This window comes from Alosa alosa, chromosome 2, assembly GCF_017589495.1.
Source record: "Alosa alosa isolate M-15738 ecotype Scorff River chromosome 2, AALO_Geno_1.1, whole genome shotgun sequence".
In the NCBI taxonomy this organism is placed as follows: Eukaryota; Metazoa; Chordata; class Actinopteri; order Clupeiformes; family Clupeidae; genus Alosa; species Alosa alosa.
In genome coordinates, this window is record NC_063190.1 from 6,944,697 (window position 1) to 6,963,544 (window position 18,848).

General features: G+C 45.9%; 1 protein-coding gene across 1 annotated transcript; it reads left to right on the forward strand.

Annotated features, from left to right (window-relative positions):
- Nucleotides 1-336: 336 nt before the first annotated feature.
- Nucleotides 337-17,501, forward strand: adamts15a (ADAM metallopeptidase with thrombospondin type 1 motif, 15a). Its single transcript, XM_048232097.1, has 8 exons — nucleotides 337-1,517; nucleotides 7,324-7,456; nucleotides 8,351-8,518; nucleotides 10,985-11,271; nucleotides 11,699-11,876; nucleotides 12,447-12,622; nucleotides 14,202-14,377; nucleotides 14,538-17,501. Exons 1-8 carry the CDS (start codon nucleotides 582-584, stop codon nucleotides 15,358-15,360), a joined length of 2,877 nt encoding a protein of 958 aa, XP_048088054.1. The 5' UTR covers nucleotides 337-581; the 3' UTR covers nucleotides 15,361-17,501.
- The last annotated feature ends 1,347 nt before the right edge of the window (nucleotides 17,502-18,848 follow it).

An 18,848-nucleotide genomic window follows, 5' to 3' on the forward strand; every position in this document is an offset into this window, starting at 1 on the left:
CAGTGCTGGTGACGGATCAAGAAGTAGCTATTTACTTTTGTATACTTATCCCACACATGTAGTAAATCTCTGCAAATGTTGGAAATATAATTATTGTTAGACATGAAAGATTTTTTACTAAGTGAAAACTGGTCGCTTGCAATGTCCTGCGTAGGTTGTCGCTCAGTGGATGCTTCGCGCTCCCAGAACAGGCAAAGTGGGAGGGAAGCACATTTATTGCAGCACGCGAGTGATGATGTTAAAGCTTGCAGAGCTACAAGTGGTTGCAGGGCTAACCTTAACCTGAGAGGCATACCCAATGAGCTCTCCGAGCACCTCCCCAAAAACTCTGATTACAATCCCTTAATGTTTACACATGACGCGCAAGCATAAAGTCGACAGAGGGACAGAGTCGCCACAGCATACAGGTAGAGCAAGGGAATGGATCTTTCGCTTGGAAATTTTGCAATGAGAGGACGTTGAAAGGCAACTTTTTAGACTGCAGCGTCTGGATTATCATCGCGGGTTTTATTTTTTTATTTTGCGATTTCCTGCACGAAGTGCTCTCAGATTTTTGATAACTGTTTTCACTCATCAGCACAATGTTTATAAGGACAGTTATTCTCATGAATTTGCTAATTGCTCATTGTGACATTGTTCTTTCAATGCAGAGTGAATTTTGCTTCCCTGCACGTCTCGATCAACCTCATTTAGGGAATAACAATTTTGTTAAAAACGACAGGGAGACATTTCCTCAAAACATTCTTATCAAAATTAGTGCATTTGAGCAGGATTTTGTTCTCGATTTGCATCCAGATTCAAGTTTCATTGCGCCGACTGTCACCGCGCAAAGCGATGTTGAGAGCGCAGAGCTGAGCCGGTGTTTCTATTCCGGTGATGTCAACTCTGAGCGGTATTCTTACGCAGCAGTTAGTCTTTGCAACGGCTTGCATGGTGCTTTTGGCTACAATGGCTGGGAATATTTTATTAAACCTGCGATGAATGACACGTCTACGGGAATCTACTGGAGAGATGAGAGAACGCATGTTATCCGACGTCGGACCAACGCGAATCTCAGTGGCAACTCCACATCCAGGTGCGCTGTGGACTCTGCCTTGAACCAGGATGCAACGCAATCACTGGAGAAATACAAGCACTTAAAGGATCTTAATGCGCACAATATGACTGAAACTGTGTTGAAGGGCCGGTCGAAGCGATTTGCCTCTATTCCGAGATATGTCGAGACACTGGTTGTTGCCGACGAGTCTATGGCTAAATTCCATGGAGATGACCTCAAACATTACCTCCTGACCCTGATGTCGGTAGCGGCCAGGCTTTACAAGCACCCGAGCATACTCAACTCCATCAGCATCGTAGTTGTCAAGTTTATGGTGATTAACGAGGCTGACAAGGGACCTAAGGTTTCTGGGAACGCAGCGATGACACTGCGTAACTTCTGCACCTGGCAGAAGAAGCTGAACAAAAACAACGACAAGCACCCAGAATATTGGGATACTGCCATCCTTTTCACCAAACAGGTAAGATATCCGCACAGTTCAGTAGGGGGTGTTCTTTTATTTATTTATTTATTGTTGAATGGTATAATCTAAAAAAGGTAATTATTTTGTGTACCGAAAGACCCCATGGTCATCAGCCTAAAGTTATGATGATTATGTTGTGATAATATGATATTATGTTATGGTGGCCATGTAGTGTTTGTTTGTGAACATATGTCACCCTGTCATCACAAAATGAAATGAAAATCTGCTATTCAACAAGATTGTATAGAATGTTTAGCAGAACAGGTGTGATGGATGTGCAAAAAGTCGAGTGAGGCAGGTTGCAACAGGAGCACCAGGTTCATGGGGTCTGTTTTATGTGCCCTGGAGAAGGTCAAAGGTCAAACATGACCCCGGGATGCTGCCGTCTGCAGGTAATTCACTGTGTGGAAGAATGCATCTGTCAGACACTCACCATAAAATCAATCACTCCCTCATTCTATCGGTGTCCTGGAACATGTTCACCCTGGTAGTGAGCCAGGACCTTGATGGATGTGGATTGGAATGGAACAGTTGGAAGACTGTTTTACATGATGAAAACATATCATGGGGTGATCTTGACATTCATTCCCAAACTCAGGAAAAAGTGTCTAATGGTGAGTAGGTCATCACTTGTAACACTGTAAGAGGGTATCTTCAGGGTCTAATCTGCCTCCTGGCAAGCCAAAGACGTATCAGTCTCTGTGATTGATGCTACAATGTTGATAATTGTCTTGATGACAATCATGGCATTCCTAGAATCTAACCACATGCTCCATCACGGCTGGTAAACTTGATTCATAAGCACTGAGACTCTCATGGTTACTAATCAACTTCTTTCCATAAAATCAGACCATGGTGAACATCTGACCAATGTTAATCATTGGGACCACCCACTGTTTTCAAAATGAGTAATTCCACCAGGGGGGTTCATTTTCCCCTTGTTGTCTTCCTTGGGGCCTGCTAGGTTTTTGTGCAAGGGTCCAAAGTTACTCCCTAAATTCCTTCAAGTATTACTACCATAAAATAGAGCTGGTCTGACATTCGAGTGACTTCAGTGTTTTACATTTTTTGGTTTAACACATCACAAGACTGGCCAAACAATACAGACACACTTGTACACATGTGTACACCCTTCTAATATGGCACTGAGCAGCATACTGTTGGATACAAGGTATAAGCTGTGGGCCTGTCTTTTTATTTGATACTGTTCACACCATGATAAGCTACGGTGGACATTGTATAAATCTCAAGAACATAATTCCCTACCATCTACATTCAACTGCTTGACACAGAGCAGTATCAAATTAGGTTGCTTGATGATGCTAATGGCCTATGCTTCTTGGCAGTGACACAGCATGTCATTGGAAAGGATGTATTCAATAGACTTAGTCTGATAATCACAGTCATTTGTAGGAGCCAAATGTAGTGCTTAGAACCTAATCTGCCAGTGGCTGGTGGTGATGTAGCTCTCTGAGGGGTGCAACAACAACGGGAAGTGTCCTGTTTCTGCAAGGATCTTCCCCCAGCCCAGCTCCAGCTGTGAGTGATCTAACTTTTCCCCCTCGCGTTCTCCATCCCACTGGCTGTCCCCTCTGAGGAGGCCTGTTACCCATTATGAATGTTCCTGGAGGGGCTAGTCAGCTGGAGCGAGAGCCTCTGGAGCCCCGGCGAGAGAGAAGAGCCTCCAAATCCCACAGGTCCCTGGCACACCTGCCCTCGCCCCACCGCACAACGCCCTCGCAGCTCAGCTGTGGCCCGGGGGAGCAGCATCGCGCCGCGCCTCTGTAGCACTGGAACATTTTCCCTTGTGTTACCATACCTTCCTTTGTGCCTGTGTGTGTGTGTGTGTGTGTGTGTGCGTGTGAGAGAGAGAGAGTGAGTGTGTGTGCACGTGTGTGTGTGTGAGAGAGAGAGAGTGAGTGTGTGTGTGTGTGTGTGTGTGTGAGAGAGAGAGAGAGTGTGTGTGTGTGTGTGTGTTATGATTAACTCATGCCTCATCTTTGCAGTGCATGTCCCCCAATACTCCCAGGGTGTTTTCCATGTTATGAGAAAGTACGGCCACAAGTTCACACACTAAATGCAAATGCATTGAACGGCTCCTGGAAGATATGGGGAGCATGTGGAAAGTCATTCATGCTTGGAATCCAGCTTGGGTCAAGTGTGACTGCTGGGGCGTTTTTTTCTGGAGAGGTTGCACAAGGTTCCACGTCTTTGATGCCCTGCATCGAAAGTCGAAATATCTGTGGTTTTGGGTGTACACCCTTTCTCAACCCACACACACACCTTTATAGAGTTCTTGGTCACCACCAGATTAGCACATAATAAAGAAAGCTTTGGGTGCATTGGCAGTGCTGCACGTTTGGCAGTGCCCCTGCATAAGTCATTTTCTCCTTTTGTACCTGTTCTGGAAAGCGGTAGTGTGTGGAAAAGGACTCCCGGTGATCCATCTGAAGCCACGTCACCCAGAGTTGCAACTGTAAATGCTTCATAAAAACCAGCACAAGCCAGTTCCGTAGCTAAACAATTAACAGTGGGGCAGGCATGGAGACAAAGAGTAATGGTTCCGTCATGAAGAGCTTGTTACATGGACACCATTAAGAGGTTGTCAGTGTGGTAAGGCACGACTTTGCATGCTTGCAGTCCTGTGGTTGATTGATTTTATGTGGATTTTATGTGTCACAGGCTTTGGACTCACATTACTGTTGAATACCCTGTAGTCAGGTGGTGGGTGGATTTTGGCTGTTTGGAGAGAATGTGTGTGTATGGGGGTGAGGAGAGTTAAAGATTTATCTGAAAGAAAAGAAGAAGAAAGAAAGAAAGAAAGACACAAAGAGAGGGAGAGAGATAGAGAAAGAAAAGACAAGTCCAGAGAGAGAGAGAGAGAGCCTAGCAGTTTGTCAATGCACACATGGAAGAGTTTGGATTTTATAAAGGCGTAATGAAAATCATATGTTTGCACCACTGGATGCCAACTGGGTCAGTCCCGCTGAAGGGGATTTTTTCCCGCCCCCAGTTGATTTGTGACTAGTCCTAACCACACCTGTAGGTGGTGGGGATGCAGGAAACTCTTTATGTAATCAAACAATGCATCATAGGTGAGGTCAGGCATTCCCACAAGGATGAATGACTTTGGGGGTTCAAGATTAATTTGCCTGGGCCACGGGCTTTGTCAGGGCTAATTAACTTCAGGCAGACGTCCAGAGGATCATGAAAGCTTGGGATTCTTTATGTCATGGAGGTAGTGTCATTAGTCTGGTATATTTTGAAAGCGATCCAAAGTACCAGACAGGTCACTTACCAGCTTTCAGAAACACTAGAGCACCATCCTGTCAAAGGCATTGCAGAAGTATTAGTTGATTTGTGGAAAGGTTAGTGTGGTATTTCCATATTCTTTTTTTCTCATGTTACTGTACTGAATCTGATGTATGGGTCTGACCCAGTGTTTCAATGTAGCAATTGGTATTAGTAACTGCTGTATATTTGGTCAGCAACAGGTTTAATGTTAAATGATAGAGCAACACAAATAATGCAGATAGAGTCTATCATGTTGTTTGTCACATGTGAAACCATGACATTTCTGATTATACAGTTCAAAACTGGCTTGAGTCTTCTTGTGCAGAACCAAAATAAACTACTGCCTAGAACAATTTTTCGATGTGCAGTCATCTCTTTGTGCAATGTTAAAAGGCACCACAGACATTCTTGCAAATGTTTACTTTTATAGACAAAAGTGAATCATATTTGACCCCCTTTACTTATAAGCCATCTGTATGAGTGAATAGTTAGATGGATGATCAGTTCACAAAAGCCTCTCATATTTTGCCATTATCCTGCATATAAAAGTTATGGTTTTCTTAAACTCAGTTTAAGCAAACCATAACTATATTATAAAAGTTACTGTTTGCTTAAACTCAGATCCACAAGGCATTAAAAGCACATTAATAAATGTTATAAAGTATTCATAATGGATCATAGCATCTGACATGTCTATAAATAGACTACACTCATAAAGTCCTACCCAAACATGTATTATGAAAACATGCATGGGGTCACATAATGGCTTTATAAAGGCCATTTGTTGAATAAACAGCATTTGTCATAATTTTACCAAGTGGTAAAATAAACATTATTTTGCATTCTGATTCTTCTTCTTTTGGTTTCTACTACATAACACACTATGAGTGCAGTCATCATTGCTATATATTAGTAGTCGTAGTATGGACTTGTCATGAATACTTTATATCACTTTATGAATGTATTCATAATGCACTATGGATACAAGGCTTACTAAAGTTACTTTCCCGGTCCTCCTCTGTTTCCACACCTTGGGCCTCATGTCAAACACTGAGCTAAGAATGTGGCTCTGTTGCTGCTGACGTATTTGAACTCTACAGCTAGCATTGGTGCAGTGGATTTTGGAGAAGAGCGTAACTTTTGGCTGTGGTGTTTTTGGCCTGTCCCCCCACAAAGGAGGTCAGGCATAAGAGTGTTTGGTTATTGTTTGTCCTTGGAGGTTCGCAGCTCGCAGTCATCTCAAAAGAAGCCAGAATTGCTGACTCTAGAAGTAGGTCACCTTTGAAACATTGCTTACTGCTGGGAAACAATGTATCTTTTTGTTAAGCAGCATTGTATATGTGCATATGTGTGTGTATGTTTCTTTGTTGCTGTTGATAACCACCCCAAACTCTCATATGGACATCTGGATTGGATTTCTCATTGGTCAACAACTGGAGTCCATGAACAATTTGTTACAGTGATTTTGATCTTCTCCTTGGATACACTTTTGAAAAGTTTGATTCATTACTGACAGGTTGTGTGAAGCAGAGAGGCTTATGTGGTTTAGTCGTTTGATAAGTCATGTTTTCATTTAACAGATAAGTTGCAATGGCTAGATTGTAGGTGTAATTCCTAAAGCAGTACATGGCTTTTGTCAATATGATTTGGGCTATCCAAATAAGATAGTGTTTTTGGGAAACTGCCCATAGAAGGTGTGTCAACATGTCTGTTCTATCGTCAGGAAACCGTATTTATATCAGACAGCTAAATAAACATTTTTTGAGAGGTTTAGTGTTAAACTTGGTGGTAAAAAAATATAGGTCAACTGGAAATTTTGCCCCTCAACTGCAACATTCTGAAGCAGCAGCATTACCTCATGTAGCACCAAAATCAGAAATAAATTTAACAGGCCATCTGGAATCCCTCTCTTTGGATGAGAAATGCTCAGAAACGAAATTCCCTTTTTTGGAGAGCAAATCTCTCTTCTCAATATGTTTTTGGTTGGGATTTTGGTCACACGTCAATAAATTCTATGGAAACGAGAGGCGCTTCCCAGAATTCCTTCAGAGTTTGATGAAATGGTGGTCAGGACTGGGCCATCCTTTGAACGCACCACAAAGTAACTCCTCAATATCTCTTTCATCACCTAAATTATGTGTATGGCTGTGTCCATTTGGGCATGTGATGTGTGTCAAAGCCAAAGAGCTTATTCAATTGTTTTAGAATTTAGGGCCTTTTTAGTGCTGAAATGAGCAATGTACTCTAATCATCCTCTCTGTAAATATAGTTTTGTCTTAGCCACAATGATTATATGAGGATGAAATATCCACAAAGTGGTCAACACTGACAGGTTAATGGCAATTGTAGGTCTCAACTCTCTGTTGTTATGATTACTCTTTTTTTTCTCAAGAGTTTTGGAGGAGGTCAGGTGCTAAATGAATTCAGATGGTGTTTCTGTGGCTGTCTGACTCCAGGCCAGCCTCCACACTCTGCAGTCAGGCTCAATCAGTGTCTTTGTCTGTTCCAGGACCTGTGTGGAGCGTCCACCTGCGACACGCTGGGCATGGCCGATGTGGGCACCATGTGTGACCCCAAGAGGAGCTGCTCGGTGATTGAAGATGACGGCCTACCCTCGGCCTTCACCACTGCCCACGAGCTCGGTAAGCCCTCTTCCTCTTCCTCCCCCTCTTGCTCCTCGCCCCGGTGAGCCCTGATCCCAAGACCTCCATGACTCCTCCACGCATGACTTTGACTCCCCAACATGTACATGGCCTTGGCTCCTCCTCGTGCTCACCCGACCGACCCAGTTCCCGTGGTTGTTTATTTGAGTTTTTGATTACGCTACCCATCCCCACCGCGTATAGACCCTTTCAACAATAAAAACAAAAACAATGCTTGAACGTTCTATTTGGGCCCCAATCTACTTCCTCTGCATTTAAGATAACATATGGAATGTTCAAATGGAAGTCTTGTGGGGCCAACTATGATGCTGATAATGGAACTCTCTTGAAAGGGTCCATACACAACTCCTCCCCTGGAGCTCTCCCACCGGAGCTGCGGTCGGACCATGGAGCGAGCGACTAAACATTGGCATGTTTGGGGAAGACTCCAGGACTGACTCATGATGAGTGGGAGTCAGGGAGGGGTTGTGGGCTGGAGGCGGGGGTGAGGGTGAAGGTGGGGGGGGGGGATGCAGATGGAGGATCAGTGGAGGATCAGGGGAGGGGAGGAGAGGAGAGGGGAGGAGAGCAGAAAGGGCTGCGAGGGGCACCGCAGAGCTGCTTCTCATGCATGTGGGATTACTGCTGACAAGACAAAACGGAAAATTGGCACCGGTCCCCCGCGCTGACTCATGACTGTGGGGAGACGGCTGACCTGATTCACACAAAAACAAGCCCCGGAGGCCCCGCACTGCCGTTTGGCTCTCACAGGCGACGGCCGAGGGGGGATGCGGCCGGCTGGCTGACTGATTGCCGAGGCTCATCTGTCCTCCCTTGTTCTTTTTTTATCTCTCATCCTTTTCTCTCTCTCTCTCTCCCTCTCTCTCCTGACAGGCCACGTCTTCAACATGCCCCATGACAATGTGAAAGCCTGTGAGGAAGTTTTCGGGAAGCTGAAGGACAACCACATGATGTCCCCCACACTGATCCAGATCAACCGCACCAGCCCTTGGTCACCATGCAGTGCGGCCATCATTACAGACTTCCTGGACAGTGGACACGGTGAGCCTTCATAGCCTTTGTGTTTAGTCAACTTGACTTTTTTAAAACGTTTTTATCGCTGACGAGGATGGAGAGCAGTGGTGACCCTCAGTGACCCCTCAGACACATTCTATTTTCTCTCCTCACAGCTTCAGGTTAAGCGCCAAACGCAGCCACTTAAAATAACACGTTCCTCTGGAAGATGTAGTTGTGGAGTTCCCTCCTCCGACAAGTATCTGTGGAAAAAATCTCAAGCTCCGACCGTCATTTGCTCGAGTTAGCTTCCCTGAAACAAGGCCGTGGCACGAGTTACGAGGTGTAATATCCACCATGAATGTTGCTTGAGGTGAGAGAGCATAGCAGACATGGGTGGCTCCATCATAAAAACTAGTCATGCATAGGACGCTCCCACACAATTGGCACAGCGACACCTCCTGCCCAACTAAAGCAGGGGAGTTTGACCTTCCTGAAGATGATTGCAGTAGGGCTGTTCTCCTGACTCAGGCCAGCCATGCTGTGATGCGAAGCTCTGCAGTCTCTCTTCCATGGCCACTGCCAACCAGGGCAAACCACCATGTCTGGCTCCCGATCTCGGCAATTTGGGGAGCGCATGTGACAAGCTGTTATTTTCGAGGGCCTCCATCTGTCTGAAATTAGACGGGGTTATGACAGGCAACCTGCTGCGCTTGTGGGTCCTGCTGGCAGCTAGGTGTAGTCCGTCCGAACTTTCTCACGCAGGTTAAAATAGCATCTTGGCCGGGTCAGGTTTTTTTTGTGTTTGTTGTTTTGCTCTGATAGCAACAAGGGGAATGTGATTGTTGCAACTCATTACTGCCACTGCGGAAAGTCGTAAAGAGAATTGGCCAGACAGACACACAAACACTAACACACACACACACACACACACACACACACACACACACACACACACACAATCACTCACACACACCCAGACAAGCCCTTCAATTTGTACGGAAGTGCAGAATGATATATCAGATGTTGAGATAGAGTTGAAAAGTTCTGTGAGTATACCTCCTCTTAGTTTATTCAGTATCAACATTGTATGATAATAAACCCTTCTCACCACAAATCCTTTGGTGATATTTCATTACGGTTTCTTAAAATAAGCTTGACATTCAAGAGCACTTATTCACTGAAAGGGTCATGTCGTGTTCATTCTTATCAGTGAAATCCAGCACTGTGCATGGAGTCTCTAGCAAAGGTTGTTCTGCCCTCTCTGGCCAGCTGCCTTAGCCTGGATAAGCAGGATAGCGGTCAGTATAAAGGCTGAAAGAGTTGCTGTCTGTGAACCAAAAGAATGATGTCACAGTTGGGCTGTTTAAATCAATCATTGAATCATTGAATGATGTCAACATTGTGCAGAGTATTCATGAATTCAGAGACAAGGAGAGTAGTGAAAGAGAGAGAGAAGGTCTATGTGGCGAGAGAGAGAGAGTTGGCGAGAGGGAAACTGTGTGTTTATATACAGTAGGGTGTGATGGGCAGGAGGGGTGTTAAAGCAGTACAGCTTTTAGAGGCGTCAAGAAGGCATGTCTTGTCTTCAAAGAGACAAACATCTGACAGACACTGGCTAAGATGCCATGGACTTCGTAGTGTAGACATATGTTAACACCATATGGGAGCCTCTGCACAAACACACACACACACACACATAAGCATACAGGGATTGTCTGATGCTTGAAAAGAGAGAGGGAAAAGGCAAACATTTGTCTGACATAACTGTTTATTTGAACAAAGGCTCAAGAGGAAACCGCAGATATCAGAACATTTTTACAGGCATAACCCAAGGCCACACAATCCCCCAAGCTTATTATTCAGCTCTGCTTTTTTGCTCTTGGGATCAATCCTTTGAATTAAGAACAATATACAACATAATTACAAAATATAAACATTGAGTGAAACATTATGGTGTTCCGTTTTATGACGTTTACTTAAGTAAGCAATATGTAATACCCTGTAATAATACTTTTTAAACACCACCAGCACTTTTCATAAAAGTAGATACTATTTCACATTTGAAGTGCAAACCTGACTGAAACCAAAACCTCATGCAGCAACAACATGCATTAACATAAGTAAACTAAGTATAGGTTAATTGACTATTAAATAAATTTATTAAGGACACTTAGTAATGTAACAGAGAGTTAGGTGTGACCTAAAATTTATTTTGGAATTAACATCAAGTCTATAAGCAAAATTATACATTTTGTATGTGATTGCATTATTAATCATTAAGCTGTAATAAAGTGAATATCTACTATACCCTCTTCAAAAGATCATTTGTGTAAATATGAATTGACATTTATGTTAATATATGGCCAGTGGTGCTATGAATGGGTTGATACTGTACTTCAGTAATACTATATATGTTATACTGTATTTAGAATAACACTGAGTGACGTGTAGCCATAAATCCACATGGTATGTGATTGGTCCACAGACTGAGCCTTCCTTATGTCTTTGCAGGTGAGTGCCTGCTCGACCAGCCGCAAAAGCCTCTGGCCTTGCCTGAAGTGCTACCCGGCGTTTCCTACAGTCTGGACCGCCAGTGCGAGCTGGCCTTCGGCACTGGCTCCAAGCCCTGCCCCTTCATCGAGACGCCCTGCAACCGGCTGTGGTGCACGGGCAAGACCCGTGGCCAGCTGGTGTGCCAGACACGCCACTTCCCCTGGGCCGACGGCACCGCCTGCGGCGATGGCAAGCTCTGCCTGCGTGGCGTCTGCACCGAGAAGCAGGACATCACAAAGATTAAGGTGAGTGGACTGGAGGGATGTCCACCCAACAGGTTGTGGGACCGGGACACACAATGCATGCATGTGGTAAAGGCTAGAATACTTTGATTATAAAGCAGACATGCTAGACTATACAATCTGACATTTTACTGGAAATTCATGCTTCCACCCGTCTCTGCGCCACTTTGAAGTCAATTCTGTGCCTGTGGCTCCTTCCAGCAATCTCATTGTCATGAGACGCGTTTCCTGGAACTGTCACGGCAGTGTGATATTAGCCAAGTGTGTATTACAGAGAGTCAGTGCGCCAATGCCTTCTTGTTACCCACTACCCCCACAGAAACAAGGTTTTCTTTGGCACGTCACTAAAACACAAAACTTCTGTGATGAGAAGAGAGAAGCCCAGCACTCAGTGCTGACCCGTCCAGACACGTTTCTCGTCTCTCCTCAGGTGGATGGCCGATGGGGGAAGTGGGGCGCCTTTGGAACGTGCTCCAGGACCTGTGGAGGTGGGGTGCAGCTGGCCAAGAGGGAGTGCAACAACCCGGTGCCTGCCAACGGGGGCAAATACTGCCAGGGCGTGCGGGTCAAGTACCGCTCATGCAACCTGACGCCGTGCCCAGACACAGGTGAGGGCCCAGGCTCCCAAATAACCCCAAGTTGGCTTTTTGGTTGTTGATGTTGTTGCGGACATGTTGGTATTCGCCTTGAGCTCAGACAGCCCTCATTCATAGGAGAAAGTTGCCTTGGATGACCTGATTGGACAAAAAGTCAATTTTCCGCAAGTGGAAAAGCCTATTCGGCCTTTTGCTCATAAAAAGTAGGCTGATTTGTATGGCTGTCAGTTTATCTGTGTGTGTTTTAACTGAAGAATGCCATTTATGTGGCTATATCACAGTAATGGTTACCTCATTAAGCTGACAAAATGATTTCAAGGTTTAAGGGTGAGACATATATTTTTTTGGCCTCCTATTTGCATAAACTACTAGCAGCAGGAACCCAGCAGGGAAATATGAGGTTGCAAATATGTCTGGTTTTGCCCGCAGGTTGCTAATGGAAAAGCTTGAGTAGTTTATAGATTCAGACTGACAGAAAAGATTGCGGTGACCTTAACAGGACCTCACATTCCCCCCTTGAGTTGCGGTGCTGGTGCCCTTTGACCTCTGTATTACTTGACCTGTCCTTCCTCCTCTGCACAGGCAAGAGCTACCGGGAGGAGCAGTGTGAGGCCTTCAACGGCTTCAGCCTCAACACCAACCGTCTGACTCCGTCCGTGGTGTGGGTGCCAAAGTACTCGGGAGTCTCGCCCAAGGATAAGTGCAAGCTCATCTGCAGGGCCAATGGCACAGGCTACTTCTATGTCCTCGCCCCCAAGGTAAGCAAATTGACACAAATTCTCTTATCCATTCTTTTTTAAAACTGTTTACATATCCTGTTGCTTGTTAACAATCTTATAGTTGTCACAGCCATGAGGAAATTGGGCTAGAACGGCCAACACTGGTTCAAGCTGAGGTCAAATATTCAGCCAAAACTAGCATGTACTGTAATTAGGACTAATTGAGCTTGATGACTTATTACTTGCCCCTAATAAAGATTGTTTATGACCTGTCTGACGTCCTTTGGACGACAACAACTAATCTTTGTTGCAGTTTTAAATGCATTACAAGTAGTAAGTGAACTGTTTACAACAGTACCTGCTTAGATCTACTTTTTTCCCCGCTACAACAAACTGCTGAACTGCATTTTAGTGGGCCTCTATGTTAAACAATTCCTTGGACATAACCCATCTGGAAAAATATTTACAAACTCCCTGTTATTAAATCCAGGACATCACCGATGATGTTTACTAGAGAACTAGCAAACAAAATTCACTTTGGCAGAAAAGAAAACAATTATGAGAAATTATGGAAGCCTGTGAGAGTCTTCCGTGTCTCGTGGATAATGCACTGTGTGTCTGCATTAATGATACAAAACCTTTGGCAGACACATCTCCTTCACATGCACGTGGAAGCCATAGCTCCTTCCTTAAACAGGACTAAGAGTTGATTAAGAGACAGAGATGGAGAGAGATAGAAATAGTAGGAGCGTCAGCTGCAGTTGGCTGTGTAAGATTGTGTAAGTAGGCGAACTCTATCATGAACAATGGGGAGAGGGGCTTGTGTATGTGTGTGTGTGAGTGTGTGTGTGTGTGTGTGTGGGGGTGAGAAGAGAAAGATGAGAAGAATCAAGAGAAAAACTTAGAATCAGAGGGAGGGGGAGGGCTACATCGTTCATAGATACAAGGGTGAGGAGTGATACTTTGCAGCAGCATCAGAGGTATGTGGCTTCAGCCTAGCCTGTAGAGGAGGAGGAGGAGGAGGAGGAGGGGGGGCAATGTCAGGAGATGGTGACATAGAATAGGGGCCCTTGATCTCAGATCAGTTGGATGAGGGCCACGTCATGCCCAAAAGAGAGGGCAATCCACCACTTTGTGGACCAGGAGAGTGAATGCCGCTCAGCTAGAACAGGCAATAGAATATGGATCTGACTGGGTACTGTTAAGCACAGCCTCGAGGAGATGGGCATGCCAAGAGTTGCCCAAGCTGAGCTCACTGACCCACTGCTGAGCTGCATGGGCTTCACACTTTCGTCCCACTCTGACCTTGGCACGCACATGCTGACCTGTCTGACCTCACAGGGGTGGGATGCGATTGGCTTGTGCCGTGCGAAACATTTGTAAACTCCTAATATTTCAAAGACACGACTGGGAGACTAGCCACATATCTGTGCACAGACAAAAGGAAATCATTTTATAAAAAAAGTCAAACTGTTGGCCGGTTATGTGAAATGTAGCCAGACGCCGATATTTGGAAAGGGGTCATATTTGGTATGTGAGCTTCACAAATCCTCTGTGGCATCTCTGAAAAATGTAATAAAAGGGAGATATCATATCTGCTATCCTCTCCTCTCCGCAGGTGGTGGATGGTACGCCCTGCTCCCCAGATTCCTCCTCGGTTTGTGTCCAAGGAAAGTGCATCAAGGCTGGGTGTGACGGCAAATTGGGCTCCAGCAAGAAATTCGACAAGTGTGGAATCTGTGGGGGAGACAACCGAAACTGCAAGAAAGTCTCTGGCCTCTTCACAAAACCCATGTGAGTGAACTCAGATGCGCTCACACCCTTTGGCCCGATTCGCCTGTAACCTCCCACTGCAACTGACATATTGCATTAGTCATTTCCCTGCTAAGTCTATAAAACATCCTGACGTAATGTTGTGTGCTCTGCTTTTGTGTGTCGCCTTCGTTTCCCCCAGACACGGCTATAACTTCGTGGTCATGCTCCCGTTGGGTGCTGCCAATGTCGACATCCGGCAGCGCGGCTATAAGGGCATGGTAAACGACGACAACTACCTGGCGGTGAAGAACAGCAAAGGCGTGTACCTGCTGAACGGGAACTATGTAGTGTCGGCGGTGGAGCGGGACATCCTGGTGCGCGGCAGCCTGCTCCGCTACAGCGGTACGGCGGGCCTGTCCGAGACGCTGCAGGCGGTCAAGCCGCTGGGCGAGGCGCTGACGGTGGAGGTGCTGTCCGTGGGGCAGATGACGCCGCCGCGCATCCGCTACTCCTTCTACCTGCCGCGCGAGACCAAGGAGGAGCGCGTGCTGAAGAAGGAAGGCCGCACGCGCGCCCAGAACAGCGTGCTGGCCGAGGATGGCGGCGGCGGCAGCGACGGCCCGAGCAAAGCCGGGGACATTCTGAAGGAGAAGCTGTCGCCGGCCTTCACCAAGCAGGAGCCGGTGCCGCCGGGCAAGTGGCAGGCCTCGGGCTGGGACGAGTGCTCGGTGTCGTGCGGCGTCGGCTTCCAGCGGCGGATGGTGCAGTGCCTGGGCGGCGACGGCGGGCCGCGGACGGACTGCGAGGCGGCCCAGCGGCCCAGCGCGCTCCGCTCCTGTGGGGACCCCTGCCCAGAGTGGGACGTGGGCAGCTGGTCCCCCTGCTCCAAGACCTGCGGCAAGGGCTTCAAGAGGCGGCCGCTGCGCTGCACCACAGGAAGGGGACTGTTGTTGCCGCGCGAGCACTGCGTGGGCCAGCGCAAGCCGCAGGAGCTGGACTTCTGTTCACTACGGCCCTGTTAATGACCTCTATCCCCTCCCTTGCCCCATCCCCAAACCACCACCACATATGGACTTGTCATTTTGTTAAATGATATATTCAAAAAAAAAAAGAGAAAAGGAAAAAAGAAAAGACAGAAACACTAAAAAAAAGAAAACAGAAAACGATCCAGAACTGTGTTCGTTCTGGTGCATACATTTTCGCATCTGCCTGCAACAGGGATAGACACGAGGATGATAAAAACAGACAGCCTTTGAGAGGGGCATGTGAATAACAGACAGGAGGAGGAGCGAGTAACAAAGCACAGAGGTAAAGTAGAGCGCGGAGTCATTGATGTTGATTTCAGATTTCAGCACACCAAAGTCTACCTCTGGTTGTAACAGGAGAAAATTATGTTCTTTGCCCATATTTTTTTCTGCCTGTAGAAACCAGCAGTTTTGTTCACAAGTCTAACAGTGCCCAGAGCCTAGTAAGAAACTGAGGTATCATCTTAAATCCAATCCATTCTAGAGATATTTCCACAATGTTGTAGGAAGTGCATTGTGATGCTATAGTAACCATCCAAGAAGTTAGTTTTAGGTATTGAGTTAGCATGGTCCTATTAGCTGCTGAGCCCATAACCCTTGGAACATTCTACTCCTGTGAGTAACTTCAGTGTCAGCAAGTAATCAATATGGAGGGACAACAGCAGCTTTGTGTGCTATCATCTTCTCAAACATAAAAAAATGGATTTGGTGTATTTCTGGAACATTCCTTTAAACAGATAGGAGTCTAAGTGAATGCCATTGTACTGCAAGTCTGGATGCAGTGGGTACTTGTTCAATACTCTCTGGTTTGTGATGGACAGAGAGAGATAGCTGTGGCCTTCTGTGACTGGGACAGGGTAATATATTAACAGGGTTGTGCTCACTGCCCATGAAGGCTCTTTCACTCCACGAGTTAATGATCTCATAGAAGGGGCCGATGGAGCAGGAGTTACTTGCTTCAGTGGTGTCGGTCATGCATTTGGGTTAACTGAGCTTCAAACAGCTCGGCTAATAAGAACATTCAAAGTCCTGGAGAGTGCTGAGAGTTCAGTCTTTTCCCCAGAGGTTGGGGAGACTGTGCAGACATGAGGACCGTGTGTATGTACACACAACGAACCTGAGTGTATGCCTCGGCCATTTCTCCATGGCACTGTTTTGACATGTTATTGATAAATGGGAGTCCTCCATATTTGATCCCAGCAAATAAAACTGCAGAGCTAACCTTTTTGTGCGGTAGTCTCACAAGACCTGACAAGAAAACTTCAAAGAGTAGAGGTCATGGAAAGAAACACAGACCAGACAAGCCACCCCAAATCCCCAAAGATGAAGCAGGTCAGGAAATAAACATTGGCCGCTCGGACGTCTGTGTTGTGTCACACAGCATGCTGCGCTAGCACATTAGCTCCCCGAGGATGACACCCCCATGTCCCTTCTATGTGCCTCATTCTCCTTCACCATCACTGAAACCCGGTGGGGCTCTCTACCTACCTAGCTGTAGATTGTAGCCAAGAGACATGCCATTAATCATCCGGTTTGAAGCCTCGGGTCCTCCTTGTCCCATTCTCAAAGTGTACTTAGCGGTTTGCTTTTTATCGGAATTGTCCTCTGCTCCTCCTCATGTTATTATTGAGCCAGCAGTGCAGCTGCTATAATCATGCCCTGTCTGGTACAGTTGCCATAGTAACTAAGTTATTACTAGTAAAACGTTTTTGAGAGGTGAGCGGTGGCGATAAGGCTGTACAGTGTGTATGTTTGGTGTCCACAGCCTTTGTGGTGAACTTGTTCTTTTGTTTCGCAGTTATTGAAATCCCTGTAATCCATCATACAGTACATATACGTTTTCATTTTTTTTGTGCGGTTCTTAAGAGGGACCACATCGTCCATCTAAAAGATGGTTCCTGTATTACTTGGAATGTTTTTATTTTATTTTCTTTTGCGCTTTTGTACTGCAAAAGATTTCAACGTCCTGCATGGGCTGCCTTGTATACCATGTATACATCCATCTGGCTGTGCACAAATAAGTCATGTAAATACCTTTTTATGTCTTGTTATTTTTTTTTTTTGTTTACGCTGGCATTTTGAATGGTCTTGACTTAAAGGTATTTATTCCAAATAAAAAAAAACATTTAGAAAGTTCACTTCACATGTTTTTTTCTGTATTTCTTTCATGTTAACTTATGGGTGAGTTTTCATGACTCCTAGCACTACAAAATAGTCAATGAACAATGTAAAAAGAGGAGGCATATAGGGTCTTTGTCAAACACTTCATCAAGTCCTAGGACTCTCTCCATGGTCCTGTCATTAAAAAGATCCCCAGATAGAAATAAAGCACTCGTTAAGCCATAGATTATGTCATAGCCTGGGTGTTATTAGCCTTCTTGTCAAATGTGTGTATTGTTCTATTGCATGACAAACAAAAGGTTTGTCATAAATTGTTTGTAAGAGAGAGCCAGCCAATCAGATGGTGGGAGAGGAGCGAGCGAACAAGTGTAAAAGAAAACAGACTGCTGAAGCGATCCTGCCCAACAGCTGGAAAAACCCATTCCCTGGCCATATATGGAAGCTTGACTTCATTAGGTGAGCTGTATACATAGCCATTGGGGAGAGCGGTGTCACGACTGAGCATTGTGATATTGAAGTGGACAGGGCTATTACATCAAGCTAAAGGCATTGTTTAGTCAGTGGCCATAAGAACGTTAGATTGGTCCTGACCTACTTAAGAAATGTTAGCCATGTAAAAGGAGAGCTAGAGGCCCAGTCTGCGTGAGATGTTTTGCTCTCGCCCCCAACTCCACTCCCTCCCCCCCGGTCTGTTCCCCTCTTGTTTTAGTCGTGTTTTGGCACGCTGTCTGGGCATCTGGCTTGGACGCATTCGTCCTTGACAAAACTAAACGGCTCTTCCTGCAGCTTTCAACTTCTCGCCCGGCTCCGCGTCAAAACACTTTAGGGAGTGGACGAAGGATTGTGTGTGTGTGTGTGTGTGTGTTTGTGTGTGTGTGTGTGTGTGTGTGTGTGGGGATGGGGGGATGGGGGGATGAAAGTGCTCTGAGGCAGCTTGTCCACATCTCCAGGTCCGTGCCTGAGGTCCTCATCCCAGCCTGGAAGCAGCTGCTCGGGGGACCCAGCCCTTAAGAGACGCGGGAACGCCGCATCCTCAGGCCCTCACTTTTCTTCCATTCTTATCATAGCTCCATATTTCTTCGGAGCAGCCATTTGTTTTTCACGCTCGTAGACAATAGTGTCCGGAGCCAAGCGGACGGCTGCCAAAGGATGACAGGATGGAATGGGAAGAGTGGGGAAGTCACTGGAGGGAGAGGGGGAAAATACGATCTCACCGTTAGCACGCCGTTTCTGTATTTCCTGTCGAATGTGACTGACCCATTAAATCAGACTCCTTTACCCCAACTCTGTGACTCCCCTGTCTGTCTGCCTCAGCCACAGCTTGGGGAAAATAAGGACATTGGGTTTAATTTTGTCAAGCTTCA

What these genes read in the sequence shown, in the direction of transcription:
- adamts15a (XM_048232097.1), top strand. Translation starts at nt 582, where the DNA reads ATGTTTATAAGGACAGTTATTCTCATGAATTTGCTAATTGCTCATTGT. An exon ending in CACCACTGCCCACGAGCTCG is followed by an intron (nt 7,457 to 8,350) that starts GTAAGCCCTCTT and finishes CTCTCCTGACAG; the next exon opens with GCCACGTCTTCAACATGCCC. An exon ending in AGGACATCACAAAGATTAAG is followed by an intron (nt 11,272 to 11,698) that starts GTGAGTGGACTG and finishes GTCTCTCCTCAG; the next exon opens with GTGGATGGCCGATGGGGGAA.